A 25,909-nucleotide genomic window follows, 5' to 3' on the forward strand; every position below is an offset into this window, starting at 1 on the left:
AGCACATGGCAGTCCCTGCACTTGTTCTGACAGACTGGCTGAAAATGCCACCAGCACACAAAATCTGGCACGAGTTAAGGAGATACCAAATGCTAAATGTGTAAAACAACTTCTCCTTCCTGACTTCAGGTTTCAAATTCCTCAGTTTTGTTACACAGAGTGTCAGTGGAAGGGATTTGAAGCAAGGGCTTCTTTCAAGAGCACATTTGTACCAAAGATTAACGTGAGACACACTGAATAATTCAGAGTTCTTTGAGTGGGAAGAAAGAAGAGTACACTGAAAATATCTTGTTTTTCTGGAAGAAGTTTGCCTTTTTGTAAAAGAAAAAAAAATAAAATATTAAGCTTGAACTTTTTTATTATGAAATAGAAAATTTCAGACAGAACATTTCATCAGTTTTAGATATGGTCCATGTGCTGGATCTGCTCTGCTGAGAAGTTGCTTTGTTAAAGTGCATTTCCCATGGTCATTATCAACTGTGTCCCTGAGGAAAAAACAGTGTTCAATCTGAATTCCAGAAGCCACCATTGCTGTGACACAACCCAGCCCATAAGTAGAACAGAGACATAAAACATTCAAGCAACAACTCTTCAAAGTCAAGAGTTTCAAATCTACATTTTTCAGCTGAAGACATTTGAATTTCAATTTTTTTTTTAAAGGACTTTTTTGGCACATGGGTGATTGGGTTTTGTTTTGAAATGGAATTTTAAGGCAAATACGTCTCATAAAATAATGTATTGAAATGGAGAAATGTCATTTCTGATCCAAAGATAGTTCTGTTAGAAATTTTGAAGCAGCCCCCATGAAAACTTCCCTTGATTTTAGTACAGAATAGGAATGGAAAAATGTTGTTGATCTGAAAGCTCAAGATGATCAGCTGTACATAAAATGTGTTTAAAAGCACAGATATTGTATTAACCATTATTACCATTAACCAGTTTTTCTGAAATAATAAATATCTTGCATTTCCAGTCCTTGACCTTGCTATAACATAACATTCCTATCTGACAGTTTTGCTGATTTCTTGGGGACCCAAAACATGGATTCTTCTTCCACAGTCCCATCAAACTCATTGTCTTGGAAATTAGGGCAGTCTATTTATATCATTGATGTCCTTACTTTACTGTGATATCACGTGCTGTGTTATAAAGTTTCCAATTTTATTTCACTGCATGAGGGGGAAAAAAAAAAGAATAATAACTTATAAGTTAAACTGAGAGAACTGGTTTTAACTTTTCTGCATTGCATGAAGGCATCCAAACATGTAAAAAAGCAACTTCTTGGAGAAGCACATCCTACACGAGTGTCACATTCCTGATTTTCTTTGGGCTGATGGGATAATCAGGACGCCTTTGAGGCCGCACCTAGGGGAGAGCAAAACCAGTGAGAGAACTGAGAGAAATCCCAGAAAAGCAGTCCCACAAGGGGTCTCAGGAGGTTACCTGCCAACCCCTCACCCCAGAGCATGACAGCAAAACGAAATCCATCACCAGCAACCCACTCAAAATCCAAACACAAAGGAGAGCACGAGGAGCAGAGCGAAACAAAAGCTTGGCATGCACCACGCTGCTGGCAGTCCTGGGAATTCATGATCTGGTCTCACGCTGCCTGAGAACTTCTTGTGGCCTCTGCAGTCTGTGTGCTCCTAAGCAAAAGGAGATGTTGGGTGTTTCTCCTCTGGTTCTCTTAAAGGAACTTGTTAAACTGTAAAAAAACCTGAATATTTGCTTTCCAAATGCATTAGAAATCACAGCGCAGCAGCCTTTCAGGTGGCTGCAAGATCACTCTCAGTGTCTCAGTGTTTATCCAAGCCAGGCTTTTTTTAAACTTCCCAAGACTGCCAGGATTCCACTACCACTGACTGCAGCCTGTTCTCACACTGCCCCTGGTGGGATCAGAGCAGGGCAGGTGCTCAGCAGCTCTGGAAAGCTTCTCCTCATCTGAAACAAGTGCAGGTGCATCTCCAGTCCTAATTATTTCTGTGCTTTTACAAAATATCATTGCATAGGAAAAGACAAGGAAAAATTTGCTCTCAAATGCCTCTGAATAACAAAAACTGTGGATTTTTAAATGTAGAAGCAACACCTCCTCCCTGTAATTCCTCACCTGGTCTCAAGTCCTTGGAAATTAATGGAAATTTCACTGTTTTTCTCAGTGAAATGTTTTATCAAGGCAGACTTGGCTCTCTACCTATTGACCAATTTTCCTGAGGTTTGTTTCTGGAGCATTAATCATGTACAGTCTGTATTGCTCTGGAATTCTTCCAGTATTAAACATCTTCAATAATGCATTTGGTACATATACATTATTGAATAACAGATGGAGGCAAATGTTAGATAACAAATGTGGACAACACAACTCTGGTATTTAATGAGCCCCAGCACCACTGTGGGATAAATTTAACTATCCTAGGAGCATTTCACAAGACAGCTGCCTTCTGTTTTAAACACAACTCTCTTTCTCCACCCTCCCATCCCTTCTTGTTGCTGGAACATGCTGCTGTTTTCTAAATTTACCCTCCTTTACTGTTTATTTTTGCAGAGAGGAGAGGTACTTTGGGAAGTAACAGCATTGCCTGGCTCTGTTCAAGGACCTTTTCCAAGATCCCTCTGCTGCACTTAATTTCTTGCCCAAAGACCTCAGTGGTGTTGAGCAGAGAAGCTCTCTACTACCTCTCCCAGCAAAATAACAAATTTTCAAATAGAATGGGGAGAAAAAAATCTGAAAAAAATGCAAGTTTTATGTTTGTGGAGGGGAACTATTCCCACATATTGTGGTCTGTGAGAATAAAGGATACAGAACCAGTAGCATAGTGAGTAACCAGAAAGTTTCAGAGGGGGCCCAAGAACATCCTGTCTCTAAAACTCCCTGAAACAGGTCATGCTTTGTATCCCATGTTTAGCAAGATACTGAGGTGAGAATATTTCCCAGAACTTGCTAAAGAAAAATATTCTGTTGCACCAGATTTGCTAAAGGAAAAAAGACATAAATCAGAAAGTTCACCCAGCAGTGCTGTGAAAAGAGACAGTTTTGGGGGAAGTTTGGGGGAAATGCTACAGGAAATTTAGGGAGGGGGATTGTGTCCCTGTGCCCCCACAGGTGATTTCCCACCTGCAGAGCTGCCCCAGCCCTGGCCCAGCCCAGGGAGGAGCTGGAGCTGCTGCAGAGAGCCCAGAGGAGGCTCCAGGATGAGCAGAGGGCTGGAGCAGCTCTGCTGGGAGGAAAGGCTGGCACAGCTGGCATTGCTCACCTGCACAGGAGAAGCTTTGGGCTGAGCTCAGGGTGGCCTTGCAGGGCCTGGAGGAGCCCCAGGAAAGCTGCAGAGACAATTCCCAGGGGATGCAGGGACAGCACCCAGGGAATGGCTCCCAGTGCCAGAGGGCAGGGCTGGGTGGGATCTTGGCAATGAGGAATTGTTCCCTGGCAGGGTGGTCAGGGGCTGGGATGGAATTCCCAGAGCAGCTGGGGCTGCCCCTGGATCCCTGGCAGTGCCCAAGGCCAGGTTGGACATTGGGGCTGGGAGCAGCCTGGGGCAGTGGGAGGTGTCCCTGCCATGGCAGGGGTGGAATTGGATGATTTTTTAGATCCCTTCCAACCCAAACCACTCTGAGATTCTCTGATTTAGGTTTGTAGATGATCCTGAACAGCAGGGAGCCAGAGGATGAGCAGCAGCTGAATCCAGGCAGCCCCAAGAGAGCACTGGGGAAAGGATCACCCCACCAGGCCTATTTTTCTCTAAAAATCCCATCTTCAGGAATGAGCCATCCAGCCCTGGCTGTCATGGCACTTCTCACCACCACCAAAGCAGGACCTGAGCAGGGTTTGCTCCCAGAGTGGGGCTGATGTCCATGAGGGCTCACCCTTGCCCTGCTGCATCTCTCAGAGTTATTTGCTTTAGAGCTACTTCTGCTTCATGCTAACTGTGCTCTGGTACCAATTAATGAATAATTTCATGAATTTCAATTAGCTCATGCTGTGTGCTGGCCCTTTTTCTGGGAAGCTTTCTCTGAAGCAGCAGAGCCTTCCTGAAGTTGCACCTCACTGAAATGCTGGCTGCTGGTCACTGACCTAAAACTCATTTTCTGAATGCAGTGGAAGATCTCATACAACACTTCACAAATAATAATGCAAGGAGCAGGACCACAACAACCACTTTCCATTTATACTCTGACCTGCTGGAGCTGGTCAGAGTATAAATGGAAAGTGGTTGTTGTGGTCCTTGGTTTTGAAATCAAAACCAAGCAGCCCCTGCTTGGTTTTGATTTCAAAGTTGTTTGCTCTTTAGATTAATTCAGTGCTTTACTAGTCCTGCCAGTCCTAGTCTGAGGAAAAAGGGCTTCATAACTCATTACACCCCACAGATTGAAGGGGAAAAAAGCCCATCCCCAGTGGCTTGCTGCACAGCACATCATCATGGGAGTGAGTTCCTGAGGTGGTCCCCGCATCAGGAAGGATGTGCTAACATCAGCATTTCTTTTACATAGTTTTAAATCTCTTTGTACTGCCAGCTTGGCATCCAGTTAACCATGGATATCTGACAGTCACATGCTTCAAAGCCTCCCTGTTGATTTATCATCTGCCTTGGGTGCCTTTTCACAAGAATTACTATAAAAAGGATTATAATACTGGGAAAAGCTTCATAGTTTGTTGGTTTGGTTGGGCAAACAGATGCAGCACAGATCTTTTCATCTCCTCCAGCTCTTCAGCCAGACAAAAAGGGAGCTAGCAACACATGGATGAATCAGAAGGTAAACAGAGTGTGTATCAGCTGGTTTCAGGGGTGAATCCTTCCATGGTGCTTTGAATACTGATCTTCAGTCAATGAAAGAAGGATTTCTGCTCTTACAAGCATGTTTCAGTCAGTTCTGCACCCTGTGTGATGCCATGGGAACGATGAGCACACACCTGGCCCTGTGGAACAGGACTCTGATCTCAGCACTGAGGTGAGGGATGGCAGCTCCCCAGACACTGATGCTGTGGAAGTGTGTGATAAACTCAAGCTTGCTATTAGCCAGCCAAGAAATATCCGAGTCCAACTGCAGGAGAGCAAAGTGCTGACATTAATGTGGTAGGAGTGCTCCCAAATGTGTCTGCATGCATCACACACTGGGCTGACAAAAACAGAACAAAGAATCAGGGGGGCAAAGCCACAGATTTCTGGTTCTGACGGTTATTTCTCCCCCTGCCCTTAGTTTTCAATTTTGATTCCAAATTCACTTCTTTTACAGGAAAACACCCACCCCCATAAATTGTGGATAACCACAAAATCATTCAGATATACTCTTATTTCAAGTAATAAACCAGTTCCATCCTGTCAACTTTTTGGACACAGCACATTTCCCTGCCCACCAATACAGCCTGGAAATTCCCCCTTGTTTCTTCATGGGTTAATCCCACCCATATGCCTTAACTCCTCCCCTTCTCCCACAGACATTTGGGAGAAAAAACTGTTATCTGCCCCTGCCATTTCTTTATCTGTATCATCAATATTTATTGCTCTCTTAATCAAGATATACCAACCAATGGATATCATAACATGACATATCTGCAGCCCATTTCATCAGCAGGGATAAAATTGTTTGCTTTCATCGATTTATTTTTCTATTTATTGACCTTTTAATTCAATTTTGATAGCTTAATTTTTCTTTCCAACAACCCTCAGAGTCAGAGCAGTTCTATATGGGGCAATAAATGGAGCTGCAATTCATCATTCATTTCCTTCTCAGGATAAAACCACAAGCACAGCTAAATAATATTTCCAGTTTATAGAGTGTCATTTGGAGTAGTTAAGAAGAAAAATAGATCCTTCCCCATTAAGGGAGCCATGACTCACTCTGGACTGGGAAGGAGGAGTGAGGCTGTGGAAGATTCCTGGAGCTGTGCTGGAGTCACAGCAGGGATGAGTCCAGCCCATTGGAAATGAGCATTCACTCCCTCATGGAATGGGCTCCTGATTTATCACAGAGACCTTTATGGCATGTTAAATGAGCTCATTATGAAGCTCACCTAGGAGATTGTCCAATCCTGCAAGTTGCTCAGTCCTCAGAGCTCCTTCTGTGGGAACTTGGAAAACAGAGTTCCTTGGAGGTGGCGCCGCCCCAAAATCTGCAAAATCCCAGGCAGGGGATCCCCCTCACTGCTCTTGGGTTTTGGAAGGAGCACTGTGAGGCAGGGAATGAGGAACTGTTCCCTGAGTGGGATGTTGGTCCCTAAAACCCATTTATCTGGCAGCTCAGCCCCGGTGCTGGGAGCAAGGATCACACTCACCCATCCCTGACAGGAACTACATTTGCAATTAAACAGAAGCCTGCACCTCTGCTCTCAGTTTGACCTTTTCTCAGTTAATATCATCACAATGAAGACCTTCCAGCACCTCTGACTGATGCTTCTGGCCTCCTCTTCCAGTGCCTGGTCATTTTTCCCTCAGCTCAATAATTTGCTTCGTTACTCATCATTTTTTAAACGTCTCACACACCTTTGATTTTCCTCCCTTGTTCTTTGCCAAACCTTTTGTTCAGGTTGTGAATTGATCAGTGCAATTACTGGGCAGCATTTATCTTCTGTGGACATTTTGCATTAGTTTCTGATTCAAAGAGTTTGAATGGCTAAAAGCTGAGCTCAGTGGTTTTTTGTTGTCACCCTGTATGATACACACCAGGGGTTTCAGGTTGGTACCCAGCTGGGTCTATTGGTAACAAATCCTGAGGAAGCAAAACCTGTGATATGAAGTCTCCTTCAATCTCCTAAATTGTTTAATATTGTAACTTTTTTACATCTGGAACAAAAGGGATCAAATTTGAAGCCATTTCTCTCAGAGACACGGGAATAGATAAGGTTTTACATCTTCAATCTGCAATTTTTCCATCAGTAGATGGACTTCCTGCTCCTCAGGGAGGCCTTGGCTTTTCCTTCCATCTTCTTGACCTCTAAAGAAGCACTGCAAGGACTTTTGCTCATTTTTCCTGATTACCCAGGGAGAGAGAAGTAATTTATTGGAGTCTACTCTTTCCTGACCTCCTTCACTATGGAAAAAATCCTCAGGATAACTTTTCTTCCTCCTGTTGTTTTTTGGGTTTTTTACCCCCTACTTCTCCCTAAAAGGCCCTGGAGAATAAAGATGAAAAGTCTTTGGGAATGTTTCCAGTACTCAGGCAGGGAAAGCCAACTGAGAATCCCAACTTTCTGTGCTTGGAAGATGGCAGGAAGGCAGGTGGTTTCTGAACAATTTGTTTGATTCAGCACTAGCCAGCAAACAGCTAAATGAGTGAACATCTGATTTCACCTACTTGACAAGAAATAAAATGAAAGAGCACTACAATGGTTATTAGGCAATATATTGGCATCAGTGGTGATTGAACTTTATTGGAATATATCCAGGAACACCTTTTGTGAGAAAACCTGTATTTTGCAGTTATCAGGGAAGGTTATGAATGTAAAAGGAAAACACTTTGTCTGGGAAATGTTTTACTCTGTTTGCATTTGTTGTGATAATGTTAAATCATGGACTGCAAATCCACAAGTTAAGGTAAACCTTCAGCAGCCCTCTATCAGCTCCTGCATACTCAAATGGGGCCATCACAATTTGCTGAGAAGCCCTGTTCAAACTGACAAATAGTTTATCTTCACCAAGTCATTTTTAGATTGCTAAGTATTCCTCTAACACATGGAAAACAGTTATAAATAACTTTCACCTCTCGATTTTCTCTTGGTGCTTTTCAAGCATGTGTGTGCAGCTCTTGATGCAGGTAGAAGCCACTGTGACAGAGGTTTTGTATTGTCCAGGGAGAACTGGTTTGAAAATGATAAATATTTCAATTTTATGCTGTGTTCCTGTGATGGATTCAAAGATTCTCTGGCTACTTGAACTCCTAGGCCACCTAACCCAGGACTTCATGTGGAGGCTGCACCTTTCCTGTCTCAGTTTCAGTCAAGACAGTGAACCCAGTCTCCTGATGGTCCCCACTCACAACATTATTGTTCTCACAGTGGATGGAGCTGCCTGAGAACACCCAAATCTGATGCCTTTCAGATGTCACTAAATGCCTCAATGCCCATGAACCATCAATGAGCACCCAGGCACTGGGAAATGCCCAAATGGATCCCAGAACCACCAAATCCCAGAGTCATCAAGGTTGACCTTCAGATCATCCAGGCCCATCATCACCATCATCACCCCTAAACCATGTCCCCAGGTGCCACATCCAGACACCTCTTGGAGTCAATATCCTGCCCTGAAATGTGTCCAGGGTGCTCAGCACAACCTCTCCTGGCTGTCAGAGCAGACACCATGGGCCATGTGCATGGAAGCCCAGCTTATGTTCACTGTCCTGACTGAAACTGAGACAGGAAAGGTGCAGCCTCCACATGAAGTCCTGGGTTAGGTGGCCTAGGAGTTCAAGTAGCCAGGAAAACTTTGAATCCATCACAGGAACACAGCATAAAATTGAAATATTTATCATTTTCAAACCAGTTCTCCCTGGACAATACAAAACCTCTGTCACAGTGGCTTCTACCTGCATCAACAGCTGCACACACGTGCTTGAAAAGCACCAAGAGAGAATTGAGAGGTGAAAGTTATTTATAACTGTTTTCCATGTGTTAGAGGAATACTTAGCAATCTAAAAATGACTTGGTGAAGATAAATTATTTGTCAGTTTGAACAGGGCTTCTCAGTATATTGTGGTGGCCCCATTTGTGAATGCAGGAGCTGATAGAAGCCATAATCCTGTTCACAAGCATTCCAAACTGTCTGAAAGTGTTGCTTGGGGTTATAGATCCACACTGATGCCTCCACTGTTTTGTGCAGACTTTTCAGCTTTCCTTTAAAAGTATTTTGTTTGACAAGTAATTCATGTCAACCATCATAACTACCAGGCACAAATGCATCAGTGTCATTGCTGTTATTTTGTGCTGGTATTATGTGATCATTGTTTTAATTGTTGATTGAGTGCTTCCTAAATTTCATTGTGTGCCAAGAGAAGTTGACACACTCTGCTATGATTTATGTGCAGTGTCATTCCCCAAGACAGATTTCTGCATTGTACATGTTGAAGCAGCTCTTCAGAAATAAATGAGCTATCACTGTGTTGAGGAGTGAACTCAGCACCACATCACTGCCACTTTCTCAAGGGAATATTGGCAAAAACCATCCCGGAGGTGCTAAATGGATTTTATAAAAATATGGCATAAATTAAGGTTCACGTTGCTCTTGTGCTGGAAGGTAAGAGAGAGCAGCACCAGCCTTCAGAATGAGGCCACTGAGAATGGAACCAGTGGAAAAGCAAACACTGAGCTCCTCTTTTCACATTTTATCCACACGGAAAAGGGGCAAAGCTCTGGGGGCACTGGGTGTTGGGTGTTTGCTTTCCCTCCCAGCTCTTACTGCTGACATACCTAAGGCTTCAAGATCAATGTAAAGTTCCTGATTGAAGCAATTTCTAGAGTATTGGGAAATACAGTCAAGAAATGATCCACAGAAAATGCACATTTATTTAATCTCTCTACACTGGGTTTTGTTTGCAAAGGAACCCCAAACCTCACCTTCACAGTGCCTCCATCTTAGATCCACATCTCCTTCAAGTCTGAAGGAAAATGCCCTCAAGAATGCTGAAGGGACATTCCACTTACCCAATTACAGCTGTAATTGACCTCTAATTGTCTACCTCCCCAAAATCTATGTTTGGCTCTAGCACAATGCACACTCTGTGAAGAAGCAAAAAGAAAGGTCAAGATATTCAAGAAATCAGCATTACCTTTGGTACAGAACTGATGTGCAAATTGTCATCAGGGCCAGCAAACTTGGAAAACATTGGGGGAAGAGAGGAAAGTCCTGCAACAAGAATATAAAAGGTTAATGTTACTCAGTGTCCATCATGGCAGGAACCACAATGGCTAAATAGGATTTAATATTGTGAGTAAAACCAAGGCTGATTTTTTGGGCTAACATGGCCAGAATTTTGTACTGAGGTAGTCTGCAGGGGTGAGTTCTGTGAGGTGACACCAGGAGCTGCCCCCAGTGTCAGACAGAGGCAGTTCCAGGTCGGTCCTGCCTGAGCTGTCACATTGGTGGCACCTCTGCCATAGCTTATTTAAGAAAAGGTAAAAAAAACCCAGCACAGCAGGACCTGGGAAAGAGGAGAGAGAAAGTGTGAAGGAAACAGCCCTGGAGACACACAGGTCAGTGGAGAAGGACCAGCCAAGGCCAACCCAGAACACCAACAAATAAGAAAAAAGCCAGTCTAGGACTCTGTGGACTCAGTCTGTCCAGATCCACTTAATTCTCCTTTTACTTTTTATAACTGCTGCATTTTATAATATTGCATACTCTCAAAATCTTTCCCCTGTACTTATTTCTTCACCACTTATTTGTCAGAGAGGAAAGGATGTGTGCCTGGATTGTACTCTGCACAATAATTTTATGCCATTAAGTGTTTGATTAAATGTTTTGAGAATAATGTGGCTAAAAATGCAAGTGGTGGGTAACAATTTGGTGGAGATTTACATTTGTTTTTGAAGAGTCTTTGTGCTTAAGGACAAGAATTTATAATGCTAACTTATTTATCAGTAAAATAATAGTTCACTAACTGCCTTTATTCTTTCCTTCTTCTTTTCTCTTTCTTTCCTTTTTTTTTTTTAATTTTCTTTTTTTGTGTGTGTGTTGGCAGTGGTGGATTTTCTTTTGTTTTCACAGGCCAACTGCAAAATATTGCCTAAATTGCTGCTTGTATGAAAATCCAGTCCTCCCACATCTGGCCCCAGAAGACAATTGGAAGAACAAAGGCATTTAAAAAAACAAACCCAGGGCGAAATCTAAATTCAATTGCACAGAACTTGGGTGTTTCCACAATATTTTTGGAGGATTTTCCTCTAAGACATCAAAAATGTTCTGGAGAGGTCCAGGAAAACCACAAGTCCTTCACTAAATATTGTGAAACCTCATAATTTTAATTGCTAGACCTGTTGTCCAAAAGGCCCATGTTGAGAAGCAATTTGACAATCTGTGATTCACCAGTTTACACTCACCTGGGCTTTGCTCTGTGTTCCACAATTCCTCTGGAATGTATCCCAGATTTTCACTGCCACTCTGCCTGTCTTCCAAATCACCTTTTTTCTTCTCAGCTGAAACTTTTCTAGAAAACAACAAAAAGGTGTCATTGGAAGTTCTTCATGGTGGGAGAACTCTTGGGTAGCAGACTAGAGAGAAAAAAGTAAATGTCTCACATCCCAAAAAACAGGTGTAAAACATATTCCAGGCAATTAGCATGGAAGTATTGCCCATGGAATTCTGTTTGGAAAGTTTCCATCAGCTGCAATGTCAAAACCATGATAATAAGGCAAAATTCCAAAAGTGTGGACACTGTGCCAGATCATAGGATTTGCAGAAAATTAATTTTGATCTCTGATTCTGATCTGCAGGATATTTAGCTGCCCAACAATGGAACACCAGCCAGGTCACTTATGACAGCTGATCATGTTGGTGCCCAGCTGCAAACCCAAAGCATGTCCTCTCACATCCCCACAGTCAAGGACTCATCTGTACACCCTGAAGTTAATCTTTCACTCTGAAATTTGCTTTACCCGTGAGAGACATTCCTTGGTTAAAGTAACACATCTCTGAATTTGCAGAATGGTGCCCTCACAGCTGCACAAGGAGAGAATGGTGCTTTTTCACCCAAAGTTCTGATGCCAGAAGAAATGCTACTATTGACCTGTTGCTACATTGGACCCGTCTCCAGGACACTCCCAGGTCCACTTCTGCCTAGATTTGAGGTGTGGCAAACACAAATCCACCATGGAAAACCAGGGATTTTTGGTGGGTGATCTAAGCCAATGATGTTTGTGGAAAATGCTGCGTGTCCTTGCACAAAAATTATAGTGAGGGTCGGGCTCTGCTGCCAGGGAAAAGGGACAGGAGCAGAGGGAATGGCCTAAGGCTGGGCCAGGGCAGGCTCAGCTTGGCCAGCAGCAGGAATTTGCCCATGGAAAGGGTGCTCAGGCCTTGGCAGGGGCTGCCCAGGGAGCTCTGCAGTGCTCATCCCTGCAGGTGTCCCCTGGAGGTGGCACTGAGTGCTCTGGGCTGGGGACAAGGTGGGCATCAGGCACAAGTTGGACTTGGTGGCCTTGCAGGTCTTTTCCAACCTCAATGGTTCCATGATTCTGTAATTCTACTTCTTTTCTATTCAGTAGGAATCACTTTGCAGGCCCCCAGAGCTTCAGAGGGGTGTCACTAATGCACACAGAAATCTGGTGAGTCAGCTCTCAGCTATGGGGCTTTTTTAGGAGATAAACAGGTTGGACACCACTAAGAGCCCTGCCATGGTTGCTAGAAGACAAAAGCAATTGTTTAGGGCTACCACCCCCACATGTTACATGACACTTTGCTGTCTCTTTTATCTGAGCCTTAGATCCCAACAAACTCAGGGGAGTAGCCAAATAAAAAACAGCTACAAAAACATAAAAAAATTAAAAAAAGAAAAGGTGTGTGGGAGGTATAGGAAGATAGCCAGCCAAGTTAAAAATGAAGGTGAGAAATAAACCAGTGTATGTTTGGTCTCACTACTTCTTCACTACCACAGCAGCTTCCAAAATCTGGACAAGCATCATTCTTTTTACTCTCCAAGGAAAAAAACACTGAGCCTCCAAAATCTGTGATTGTTAATGATCTATCCTGTGATTTCAGGGTCATTGTTTTTCAAACCTTGAAATCAACACTGAATCTCCAAGTCCAAACTGAGCCTCAGAGCCTGAACTCATCCCAGTTATTTTAACTTGAAAGTATAAGCAAGGTTTGTGAACACAGTGAGACAACTCATCTTTAATGGAGAAATAGTAACTTTGTAGTACTGAGAGCTAAAAACACACTTGTGCCATGAGGGTGGAATTGTTTCTGCCAGACCAGATGCAAAAACATAGAGGGAAAGGAAAGTTATGCCTTATTCTGGACCTGTTCAGGCTGTCTGAGAGGAGCACTGCAGACCCACAAGAGCAAGGCAGGGTCTGGGAAGGACTCAGACCCCACTGCTGGGCAGGTCCCTCCCTGCACGTTCAGCTGGTTTGGCCTTTGTAGGGCTGATCCTCGTGGAAGTTTCTGGGGTTCTGAACCAAGTCAGAATCCAAGCAATCCCTGCTGAGTTGGTCCTGCCCTATTGATATAGCTGCACTTGGCAAAATGATGAATTTAGCCCCACAAAGTAAGAAATCACATGGAAGTTTACATGTATGGCACGGCATAATAAGCATCATTTCCTTGGGAGAGAACAGAGGGTGTCTAATTTCCTTATTTTGTTTCCCATCAATAAAGTGCTTTACAAATGGAAATCTGTCAACAGACCTGCACAAACTTTGCCCACAAGAGGCTGCTAATGAAACTGGGAATTACTGACGTGCCAGGCAGCGGGGTGGAACATCCTGCAAACTCATTAAGGGACGGGGACTTAAAACCCCACAAGCGTAGGCAGAGAATGAATTCACAATGCTGCCTAAATATAAATAATAATATTAATAACCCCACTGCCACGGCTGTCACTGGTGCTGATTAAAAGGATCTTAGTGCTGAGAGCCACCAGTTATTGATTTCTAAAGTTTTCCATCTCAGTGCAATAACAGAACAGCCTGGTACTGAAACACATCTGAAAATCACTGGATGGTGTGCTGACACCCATCCATGGGGCAGCTTTATTGATTTTTTTTAGCATTTTCTTATTATTATATATTATATAATTATATAATATTATTATAGATTATATTAATTTTTTATTATGGAATAGCTTGGCTTGGAAGAAACCTTAAAGATCATCTTGTGCCAAACAGCTTTATTAATTTTTTAATTAAAAATCCACAGGACAGCTTAATTAATTTTTTAGCATTTTTAAAATTATTATCTCTTATATAACTATATAATATTATTATCACCTATATTACTATGTAATATTATTATATATTATATTTTTTTTTTATTATAGAATATCTGGGGTTGGAAGAAACCTTAAAGATCATCTCACTCCAAGCCCGTTCTGTGGGCATGGCCACCTTCCACTATCACAGGCTGCTCCAAGGAACACCCCCAGGGATGGAGAATCACATCATCCCTGGACAACCTGTACCAGCGCCTCCCAGTCAAGAATTTCTTAATATGTAACATATCATGTAATTATATTAAATATTACATATTATATATTACATATTATATATTGTATATTGTATATTGTATATTGTATATTATATATTATATATTATATACAATATATTATATTTTATATATTATATAATATATATTATGTATTATATAAAATATAAATTATAAAATATATTATATAAAATATATTTTATAAAATATATTATGTATAATAATTATAAAATATATATTATAATATATAATTATATATACATATATAATATTTAATTTCTTCCTCTTAATATTAATCCAAACCCACCCTATATTTACCATATTATATATATTTTATTCATATAAAAATAATATATAATATATATAATATTATAGATATTATATATTATTTGTATATAATAATATATAATATATTCATTTATCATATTTAATTTCTTCTTCATAATATCTAATCCAAACCTTTCCTCTATATTATATATTATAGATATAATATATATAATATATATAATATACATAATATATATAATATATATAATATATTATATGTATTCATATATAATATCTAATTTCTTCTTCTTAATATCCCATCGAAACCTGCCCTCTGAACTTTTTTTTACCCGTTTGTCCGGTGGAATTTTCCTGCCGCGCTCCGGGGCTCGCCCGCTCCCGGCGCCAGGCGCGCTGCCGGTGTGGCAGTGACATCCTGTGGCGGCGGCGGCAATCGCCCGCCAGGCTCGGGTCCTGTCCTGCCATCCTCCCTCCCCTGCCTTCCCGGGACACCTGGGGACACAGCGGGCTCCGAGAGATTCGCTTTGCCTTTCCGCTCTAACAGAGCTGGGCTTGCCCGCTCTGCGCCGCATCAGCGCTTCGGGGTTTCCGTGGCGTTTTCAGCGTGGTGGGATGGGAGGTCACAGCCTGCTGCGAGCCTGGGGCTGGCCTTTCATCCCTAGATCAGTGCCCTTCCTTGGATGCTGTCCCTTATCCCTAAATCAGTGCCCTTGCCTGGATGCTGTCCCCCATCCCTAAGGTCAGTGCCCATCCCTGGATGCTGTCCCTTATCCCTAAGTCAGTCCCTATCCCTGGATGCTGTCCCCCATCCCTAAGGTCAGTGCCCATCCCTGGATGCTGTCCCCCATCCCTAAGGTCAGTCCCCATCCCTGGATGCTGTCCCTTATCCCTAGGTCAGTGCCCTTCCCTGGATGCTGTCCCCCATCCCTAAGGTCAGTGCCCATCCCTGGATGCTGTCCCCCAGCCCTAAGGTCAGTGCCCATCCCTGGATGCTGTCCCCCATCCCTAAGTCATTCCCAGAAGCTCACACAGCCTGGCAGCACCAAGAGTTCTGGGATGATGGTGCCAGGACAAGGACAATGGCACGTCCCTCTTGCCACCCTGCAGCAGCCTCAAAGAGTCCAGCAAACACCACAAAAATTTTCCATTATCTGACTTACCTTATTTCATTTTGATAAGTAGATGCTAAAAATGGGAAAAAAAAAAAAAAAGGTGTTTAAAATGCAGGAAAATCAAATTTAAAACTTCTGTAAGTTCTAAGAGCATGCCCTGAGTTCCAGCTACCATAGGAGCATCTCTCCACCCTGTTTGCAAAATTGGGCAGCCCTGTAGATGATCTTACATGGAAACTGGAATTAGGCACACAGCACTAAAAATATGCTGGGGCTGAACCTTAAATGTCTTTAAAAGTCAAAACTCCCCAAAAACACCACCCCCTGGGAGTTAATGTGAAGGACTGACACTGACTGGAATAAATTCATGAGAGAAACATGATGGTGAAATTAAGGAGGATCTTAAACAGGTCTTGGTTAAGAGCAGGATCTGCCTGCTCAGTCTTCTGCTTACAGAGCTGACAGAAGCAGATTTATGTCTAATCAAAGCCACTTTTTAATGTTTAGACCAGCTGTGAGGGTTCACTCACCTCTCCTCTTCAGGCAGCAGCGCACAGCAACCACAACAATAACGACCAGGAGAACAATGCCAAGAAATGAAAGCACAACTGCAAGCACGATAACCCACGTGCTCCTGTTGTCTTCACTGTAATAATTTTCTGTTAAATTAAATGGAGAAACATTGGATTATCAGAGCCTCAAAACACCCTTTTCAGCATGTTTGCCTTTTCTGGGAGATGCTATTAAGGGTCTGGTGAATATTTAACAGGGAGGCTGTGTTTTCCAAATGACAGACTCTGTGTTTATGGATGGCACCCAAGAATTTAAAATATTCCTGAATTCAAATCCTTTATTGCAGTTGTAGCTTCTCCCACTGCTACTTCTCTTCTGAAAAGCACAGAGTTGCAACCATCAAACTTAACTGTATTTTATAATTATGCTGGGCATCCCAGAGTCCTTTGGAGACATTTGGGGAAAGGTGTTAAGATTCAATTTAGGTGTCCATACTGCAAATATTGAGTGTCTTGCCTGGCTGCTCTTGCCAGTGGAGAGAAAATAGGTATTTTGGATTACAATTAATTTAAACTAAACTGCTTTGAAAAAAATGTCCATTTCTCCCCACAAACCACAGCAACACTTGTAGGTGATTAGTACAGTTGGTGATCTCTAGCCTGGAAAAATGATTTTCTAATCAATTCCATCTTGGGATTTCTCTCAGTGATATCAACAAGCGTTTGATTTTGGGATGTGCTTGGTGGGACTCCTGTTCCCACTTAAAGAGCCCCAAAGAGCAAAACCAGTGAAGAAGACACAGCTACTGACCCATCTTCTCTACAGCATGCTCACTGACTCCTTCATCTTTGCTGTAATCTACAGGGTTAAATGAGGGGATTTAAAGATAATTTAATGTCTTGCTGAAATCAGTTGCTATGACCAAACAGAGCTCCCATGTGCACAGAATTTTAAAAATATCTTGCATTTAGAATTATAGAATCATGGAATGGTTTGGGTTGGAAGGGACCTCAAAGATCACTCAGTTCCACCCCCTGCCATGGACAGGGACACCTTCCACCATCCCAGGTTGATTCAAGCCTTGGCCTTGGACAGTTCCCTGCAGGGCTGGGGAGTATTTCTCTGGCAGCTGGACGTACAAGGAAGATGCCAATTCTGCTTGTCACATCATCCTGCCCCTTGGTTTGACCACATATTCCAGAAGCATCACAAATTTGGTTTCCCTTTGGAAAGCAGCCCCAAAACACTTTGGCAGCTGTTTAGAAACAATCTTCCAGTCCAAATTACAGGTGTGAAATACAAGGAGATTTGGCACAGTTCTGTCCCATGGTTTATGATTGTCTTTTCCTCATTTGAGGTCCCAATTAACAACTCCATGGCCACACTTGGCTGACAGCCCATGGAAAAGGCACCACAGCAATGAGGGGGACTGGGAGCTGCTCAAGGTCAGGGCAATTCCCCTGATGTGGGAACCAGGTTTACCTGTGGCAGGGAATAAACTAAATCCTTTCTATCTACAAATTTTCCTGGGTGCTTGTTTGGAGTTTGGAGGTTTCAGACTCAAAAGATACACTACCAAAACCTCCTGCAAAGCTGGAACCTCTGCCAGGAACCTGCATTCTTCAAAGTTCAGGTCACTATCATTAAGCAATTTATTCCAGTCTTCTTTAATCCTAATGCTCAACCAGCATGTTTGGAATTTCTTCTATTAGGAAAAAAAGCAAGCACTCAGTTTTACTGGAAAAAAAAAAAAATTACAGGATTTACTGCTGCAAATTAGCAGTAAATCCTGTAGGCTGCCATCAATTGATGATAAACTTGTTCATAGTATTTTTATCTAGAAGTACTGCAACAGATATCTACATTTTAGTACATTTTGTTCCATAGAGATGCCACAGGGATTTCAAGATGACTAAAGGATGAACGACATCTATTTAGCTAGAGGGGAAAGCTTAACCCTAGTGAGAAGGGAGGAGCTAAACACACCTGCACCAGCCCATTCCTGCAGGCTGGCTGCCACACCAAGGTGTTTCACTCCCTGCCAGGGTCAGGTTATGTGCCAAGAGATTTATGGAGCTGAAGCCAGAAGGACAGGGTATCACACAAACACTCCCAGAGCTTCAGCATTTTTGTGTCTCTGCAGTTTTGGAGGATGCAGAAAGAAACTGGAGCTGGGTGTGAATGAGGAGCTGCCAGGTGAACACACAAGCAGGGCTGCAAGGGAGGAGCACAAAGGGGTGAAGGAGTTCAATCCCTTTGAGTCCATTAGGAAATCCAAACCAAGTTCCATGAAGGGTTTAGTGTGGACAGAGCCAATTCCTCATTCCACAGGGCCCATCCTCAGCTTCCATCCCAACCTCTGGCTCCTCCCTAAGTTGTCCAAACATCGATTTTGACAAAGTGTCTGCAGAAGAGGGGATTTTTCCCAGGCAGGTGCTGACCAGTGAGGAATGAGAGACTGGAAAAACCTGCACATGGCTCCTTGGACACTTTGGAGATTTCTGGTTGAGTTCAAAAGCAAAGGACACCCAGGCTCATGGGAGACTCTCTGCCCTCAACTTCTGCAGGTCAAAAAGCCTGCAGGAATTCCACACCAAAACCAAAGACAGCTTGGACCCAGCTAAGGAACTCCCCCATGGATCCCATTCCAAGTAACAGCTCGGTGAATGCATCTCCTGGCATAACTCTGTAGGAGTTCCCAAATTTCAGGCTCAGCCAAACACCCCTGTAGGAAGAGGGAATGACATGAAAATGCCTCACTTTGCATGGAGAGACTGAGCCAGAGGTGCAGGAAGGTGGGATGTTCCCTCACCAGGGGCTGGTGGCTGGACAGGGCTCAGATTTTCCTGTGGTTCTTGTATTGCTTGAGAGGAACATGGAAAAATTTGATTCCCCCAGCTTTTAAGTGAAGGAGAAAATGGATCTTTCAGTAGTTTTGGGAAGGATTTCTTGCATGTTTGAAGCTGGTTGTGTTCTTTCCCAAGAGCCAGCTAAGGCTAAGCCTGTGTATGAAAACTGGGACAAGCTCTTAGATTTTGAGTGTGATATATACATTATATACCTTCCTGTGTCACAAATCCCATGCTTTTATTTCATCCTGATCATTTAAAGACTTCAGATTCTCCTACCCTGTCAAATTTTGAGTGCCTGCTGCTGCTGCACAATGGTATTTCCAAAGAGAAATGAATGATGGTCCTACACAATCACTAATTATACACTAATAGTGCTTCATGACATCTGTTTTTCTCCTCTTCTGATTTGCAGGGAGTAGCTATGGAAACATCAGAAATGAGTGGGCAGGGGAATTTATTAATTTCCTCAGGATAGTCCTATTTTGCTTAGTCAGTAATTAAGATCAATGTGACTACAAAAGGCCATGTTAGGGATGGTAAAATGACCTTCTCCAACTGCATTACCAAGCAAGCACTTCTGAAAAAGGCCTGCTAATAATGATTCATACAGAAAACAAAGGACACAGCTACTCAATCTTCTCAGTTGTTTATGTGTCAAAATGTCTGTACCAAAACCCTCACTGATACCCTGTAAGGATGTTTTGTGTGTGCCTCGTTCACCCCTTGCAGAAGAAGAATCTGTTCATCATGAGAAGCTGTCAGCATGACTACAACCTTACCAAAAATATTTAGAGTTATCAAAGGCCTTGCTAACTGCTCTGGAGAGATTTGCATGACCTCCAGGCTTGGATTAAAGCAGAATTTGAATTTCTTTAAGTAAAAGCCAGTAAAAAGCAACCTAATGCACTGCCCAAAAATTCCAGATATGTTAGGACAGAATTTATTCTGGGTTGTGTGCAGAAACTGGGAGGGGTTTTTTCTCAAATCAGGGGTAAAACTGGTATTGGATATTACAGAGAACAATTTCACATCAGGGTTTGGCTTTGTAAGAAATTAAGTTAATATGGCAGGCATGCTCTGATCAAGGATATTTAAGATCTAAATTCCTTGGGTGTTTTCTTGGTCAAGGAGCAAAGTCTGGTTTTCCTAGCAGTGAATCCACAGGAGTCAGAAGCAGATATTTGTCAGAGGCTTTGTCCTGCTCAGTCCTGCCTTGGGCTTCACGGTTCATTAGACTGGTAAAAGTACATTTAACCCCACCTGTGCATCATGCTGTGACTCCAGGCTCTGAATCCCACACCCCAGAGGATTTCATTGGCAAATAAAGAACTTTCTAAAGCGAAACCAACCAGAACAAAATGCACAGCCCTGAGCACAGGCGGTACAGGACGGGAAAAGCACAACAAACATTCACTTACCCGTGGCAGAGTTGTCAAAAATAAGAGTTACACTTGCATTCTGAGGGCTGGGGAGTGCTTCTATGTCAGCTAAACAAGTCAAAACCTCCGTGTCCCTCGGAGTCAGAGTTAAGGTGCTCAGGGCATTGTGGAGGCCATGAGATCCTGGGCTTTGCTGGGTAACATAGCTTGATTTATCAACCAAAGAGTCATTTGTCATCCAGGCAATGTCTGGAGCTGGAGCCCATCCTAAGGCTTCACAAACAATCTCAATTGTTTGGTTGTCTTTTACTGTTAAGGTGCTATTTTTGATGAGTAAAGATCCATTAACTGTGGGAGGGAAAAGATGGTTTTGTTCCTTCAGAACGTTTCGCTGCATTGCTTTCCTGCTGGTAGTTTTTAAATCTTATCTCACTACCCAGAAATAGCTACACCTTGAGATATGAAGTGGAAAACAATTATTAATACAGATATACCACATGCATGATGGAAACATGCAGATATTTCAACTACACGGGCCCATTACCCAATATGTTAAAGCACAAGTCTCAACTTTCAGTAGCTCTCCAATAAAAAGCAGGAAATTGCACTTTTTGGACACCTTGACACATATAGAGCTGGAGGACAACACAGTGAAATAACAGGGTTTCTCTCTGAGTTTTAAATATGCTCAGGTCATATAAGAAGAGGTTTACAGGTAGGTGATGAGATCATCCCTGCACCAAGCCCCTCCTTGACAAATGGAGAGTGCCTGGTGGTGAGATCCTGCTTTCCTGGCTGCAGGCTGAGAAGGAATAAGAGATGGAGCAGGAAAAAAACAGGGGCAGTTAAAACCTCTGCTGTTGGCACTCTGCATGAGACTCTAAAACCCAATCAGTAAAATTAGGGTGAGATGGGCAGGAGGCAAAGGATGGTGAATGAGAGCACATGCTCCTTCCCAGGGATAACCTGAGCAATTCCTCAGAGGATTCCCTTAAGTGCAGCACAATAAAACAGCTTTTTTTCTGGTGGCTATGATGCCTCAAGTTTTAGCTTTTATGTTTTTCAGGTTCTGTGCTGCTTTAGTCTGTGGGTCTGGGCTTCTCATTATGGGATGGTGAGCTCTGTGCACAGAGCAGGGAGACAAAACAATTCCTGCTCCAGCTGGGCACCAAGGACAAATGAGCCAAATCTCAGCCCAGGAGCACAAACCCTGTGGGCTGGAGAGAGAAAAACAAGCAGGGTGGGAGTGCCTGGGCTAAAGCTGGGCTGGGACAATGAACTGCAAGGTGCAAATGGAGCAGAGCTGATCCCAGGGAGAGACCCCGTGCCCGGCCGTGCATTTTGGGGCCATTTTGGGTCATCTTGGGGGCAGCCCTGGCTGGGCTCTGGTGCTGCCCCAGGTGGGTCCATGGAGGAGATCCTTGGAATCAATCCCTGCTTTATTCTTTAGCTCTGTTCTAGGTCAGCCTTCCCAAGGCATCAGCCATACACACCTTGAACAGAGAGAAAGGCAAAGTTGTTCTGGCTGGGTTGCTGGATGCTGCACTCAATCCTGCCAGAGTCACTCAGCTGGGTGTTGTGGATGATCAGCTCCGAGGTGAACTCATCCCCAATGCTGTAGTTCCTGGAGGTGAAGCGTTCTGTGGTCTCCACAGAGCCCTGGGAGCTGAGGACAGTGAGCACAGGACTGCCCTTGAAGAGCCAGATGAGGACTTTCCATCCTGCAGACACCGTGCAGTTGAACCTGGCCTCTGAGCCAGCCAGCACTGTGGCGTTCTCAGGGCCTTTTGTGATGGAGTAACAAAAGCCCAGACCTGTGAGGGAACCAAAAATGAGTTCATAAATACATATACAACAGCAGCAGAGGTGGTTGGATAGCATCAAACATCTTAACCAGTTCAGAGAGGGAGGTGTGCAATCTATTCTTTCAGATCCTGCTTAGATTGAGTGGTTTTCTTTAAAAATGCCTTTAATTATTTTGTTTCTCCTTCTCCCACTCCAAAGTCACCTGTTTCTCTTCAGTAATTCACTGACTACCATTTTGCTGACAGAAAAAAATCTCACTTTTAAGGAAAATACATGATTTGCCTACTTTAAATAATTAAAGGAGTGTGTAACCAGTCCCTTCTCCATATCTTGGATTGCCAATGATTTTTTGCAGCCCCATCATTTATCCTTCAGTGCTCTTTCCCCCATTCCTCAATCATTCATCACACACATTGTGATGTATTTCTTCTAAAGCCTTCCTCAGGCTTTCTGGTATCCAAGGTGTGCATAAATCATTCGTTCTAACTAACTCCTTGAAAGGCAGTGTGAATTCTGGCAAATATTTTTCAGAGCTGAAAGCCCCTAACAAAGTCATTTTGTTTTCCCTTCCTCCTCATAGACCTAGGGCCTCCCATTGCCACCTCCACCAATTGCACAGGAATATTTGGAGTCCAAGCATGGACATTTCCCTCCTGCCAGGAGGATCTGCCTCTCCAGGGAACAATCCTGCTGAGGGAGCACCAGGACTGCTGTGGTGCCCCAATGCTTCCAGCTGAGCTCTGCATGATGACAGCAATTAGAACCTGCAGCCCATGGCAGCCTAATTAAAACCCCATGCCAGCAAATTTGGCCTGAGAATAAGTGTTCAATTATGTTCCAGGAGAAAGGAAGCCTGAAATGGTCTCACTCCCTTGCTAAGAGTATTCAGGGCAATGAAAGAATTTTTAAGGGTTTTGTTCACACCAAGTGGGGTTTTTTAGGTAATTGATTCATTAATGGATTAGCTATAAATTATTGAAAAAAAAATTTTGTTTCAGTCAGCAGCTGATGTGAGGAGGACACACTGTATTTTCCACACAACAGGGGTGTTTGGTGATTGTACCTATGGAACCAGAGCCCAGTCCCAGTGAGGACATTGCAACCAGTGCCTCAGTGAGCTGCTCCCAGGACTGGGGTCTGGAACCTCACTGCTCCATTGCCCAAAGCCTTTTGCAGTCCCCAGCTGTCACCATGATATTTTCTGAAAAATCTCTTTGCCAGGATTTCTTCTCCTGGGACAATGAGAACCCTCAGCTTCTCCATGTTTTGCTGCTCTGGAATGTGGTCTGGAGATTGTTTATCCAAACATGTGAATTGTTTTTAATTAATGACCAATCACCATCAGCTGTGTCAGACTCTGAGGAGTCAGTCACGAGTTTTTAGTACTCATTCTTGTTAAGCCTTCTGATGTATACTTTCTCTTTCTGTAGTATAGTTTTAGAATAGCAAATATAAGAATAGAGTAGAATAGAATAGAATAGAACAGAATAGAACAGAATAGCCATCTGAGAACATGGAGTCAAATTCTCTTCTCTCACCTCGTCCTGGGGACCCTCACAAACAGCACACCCAGCCCACATTTAACCACTGTGCATCCAACCAGGCTGGTGCCAGGACTTGTTCTTTAATATAAACAGCTCCTCTCTTTCCTCCCACCTGCTGCAAGCATTTTCAGACTTTTTTGTTTTGCAGGATTGTGCAAACCTCGCTCTCCCTGGTTCTGTGTGTGGCTGACTCTGAGTTCTGCCATGTTTACAAAAACCTTCACAAAAATTTTCCACCTTCCTGGGTTATGTTGCCTCTGCCATGCACCTCAGTCTGCTGAGTATATCTGTGTGTGAGCAACAAAACATTAAATGAAAAGCAAACTTTGCCTACTCTGATAATTAATAAAGCCAGATAAGATTAAGTAAATCATATTTCTGTTCAAATTAAAACTTACCCACTCTGCCCCTCTTAATGTAAACTGTTCTCTGTGCACTTGGAATTTATTTCTATGCCTGTGCAAACACTCTGCTTTTCAAGGAGCTGTGGTCTGCCAGGGCTCTGAATAAATGGTTGAACTTTCAGGACAATGCTTGCTATTAATTAATCTTTGAAATTTACCCCTAAACAGGAATAATCAGTGATCATTGGCTCTAAAAATAATTGGCTATGTTGCTTTTGCTTTCTTCAAGGCAGTATAGGCAGGTAGGTATGAGTTAAAAATTTATCTATGATAATTATTTTTTATCAGTTCATAGGTAAGGTAGGATCTACATCTTCTTCCACCAGCCATGTCTGCTGGAGCAATAAATGGTCTTTCCCTGATTGCTGCCCCATGGGGAAAGGTCCCTGAGCCCTGCTCGGGATCCTTTGGGAGGCAGAAGGGCTGAGGAATGGGACATAACCTCTCCCATTTAGCTCCCAGCCCCAGCACAGCCAAGAAGGGAGTTTGATCAGCTTTCTCCTCCTGTGGCCTGAATGCTTTTGGTGATTTCTCCTTTGCCTCTTTATCTTCTTGCTTTTGTTGTTTGTTCTGCACATGGAGTCCTGAACCAACAGCATGTTCCATTGTCCAGCCCGTGCACAAACACTGACAAAGTCACCTGTGTGAGGTCACAGAGGACATTCATGGCACAAATGGGATCTAAACCCAGCTCCCAATGCCTCCAGCCAGTGCTGGGACTGCCTTTGCTGGACCTTGCCTCATGCACTGGGGAGAAAAATGTTACTGCTGCTTTCATTTGCATCCTGCTTCACAAATACCTTGCAGATGGTTGCTTTTAAACAAATTAAGGGCTAGATTTTCATTGCACTTTACAGGAATTACATGTTCAGCTCTTAACAGCTGCTTTAACATCTGCTTCCCCCCACACCAGCAGGGAGACATCCCACCCAGGCAAAGGCCAGGGAAATGCTGGGCTGGCTCCCTGATCACCCCTGGGCTTTTGTAAAACAGAGCTGAGTGAGGACACCTTCTCTGAGGCCCGTCACTAAATGTTTACAGAGCAGTCAGCAGGGGTGAAAATTTGCTTAAATGAAGTGTTTATGGTGTCCTAGGTGCTCGGTGCCTCCCAGCAACACACACAGCTCCTTTGTGAGCTGGTGCTTTCCCCCCTCTGCCACACAAATTCACTGCCACACCACTGCAGGTTGTGAAGAAATGAAAATGCATCTTGGGCAGGGTGATGGCTGCACTGAGGGAACCTCATTTGCCACAGAGCCACCCTTGCCTTTCATCAACAATGTTTTTTTCCACACTTGAATAAACCCCAAAGGACCACTTTTCCATGGAGTGGTCAACAACAAGGGCATTGAGACGTGGCTACCTCCTCTTCCTTGCCTCCTGTCCTCTGCTGGCTCTGTCTTTCCTCTTTTGTAAGTGACCTATTTGGATGCAGCACAGGGAAGGACAGGATGAGCTTATCCTTTTGCCATAATGATTCCTCTTTTTTTTCAGCCTCATTATCGTATTTCAAAATAATCTCCCCCTCTCTGCCCATATTGCCCTTCCACAAACACTGCTTTTCATCCTTCAGTTTTTGCAGCTAATATCTGTCTTTCTGTTGGAATTTCTAAATCTTTTTTCCTCCAGTCTCTTTGAAATTCCTTTTTCTCTTCACTTTTTCTTCAGTCTCCTGCTCATCCCACCTCAACCTCCCCTCCTCACCACCGGCCCACTGCTCCAGCCACAGCTCTGCTGTTAAATACACAACAATAAATAAATAAATAAGCAGCTCAAGTTTGTCTCAGAACCCAACAGCCCTGCAGCTGAGCTTTTTGAAAACCAAAGTAGGTTAGAGCTTGTCAAAGCCTGCAGCGAGGGACTGGCTTGTTCATTTGTGTTAACA

The 25,909-nt window shown here is 43.3% G+C and overlaps 1 protein-coding gene across 4 annotated transcripts in view; it reads right to left on the minus strand.

The window, feature by feature from the left end:
• Positions 1 to 340: 340 nt before the first annotated feature.
• IGSF5 (immunoglobulin superfamily member 5) overlaps positions 341 to 25,909 on the minus strand; it is a 30,059-nt gene continuing 4,490 nt past the window's right edge. The window contains exons 3-9 of one of the 4 annotated variants that reach the window (XM_059840110.1): positions 21,764 to 22,084; positions 20,310 to 20,618; positions 16,057 to 16,185; positions 15,575 to 15,599; positions 11,024 to 11,130; positions 9,754 to 9,830; positions 341 to 1,169 (exon numbers count right to left, since the gene is read on the minus strand). In XM_059840110.1, the coding sequence (XP_059696093.1) occupies positions 1,167 to 1,169; positions 9,754 to 9,830; positions 11,024 to 11,130; positions 15,575 to 15,599; positions 16,057 to 16,185; positions 20,310 to 20,618; positions 21,764 to 22,084 (971 nt within the window). In that variant the 3' untranslated portion in view covers positions 341 to 1,166. Of the gene's footprint in view, positions 1,366 to 1,438; positions 1,647 to 9,753; positions 9,831 to 11,023; positions 11,131 to 15,574; positions 15,600 to 16,056; positions 16,186 to 20,309; positions 20,619 to 21,763; positions 22,085 to 25,909 lie in introns of those variants that run through there. The other 3 variants (XM_059840109.1, XM_059840108.1, XM_059840111.1) reach the window with 3 other exon arrangements.

This window comes from Haemorhous mexicanus, chromosome 2 (assembly GCF_027477595.1).
Source record: "Haemorhous mexicanus isolate bHaeMex1 chromosome 2, bHaeMex1.pri, whole genome shotgun sequence".
NCBI classification, from domain to species: domain Eukaryota; kingdom Metazoa; phylum Chordata; class Aves; order Passeriformes; family Fringillidae; genus Haemorhous; species Haemorhous mexicanus.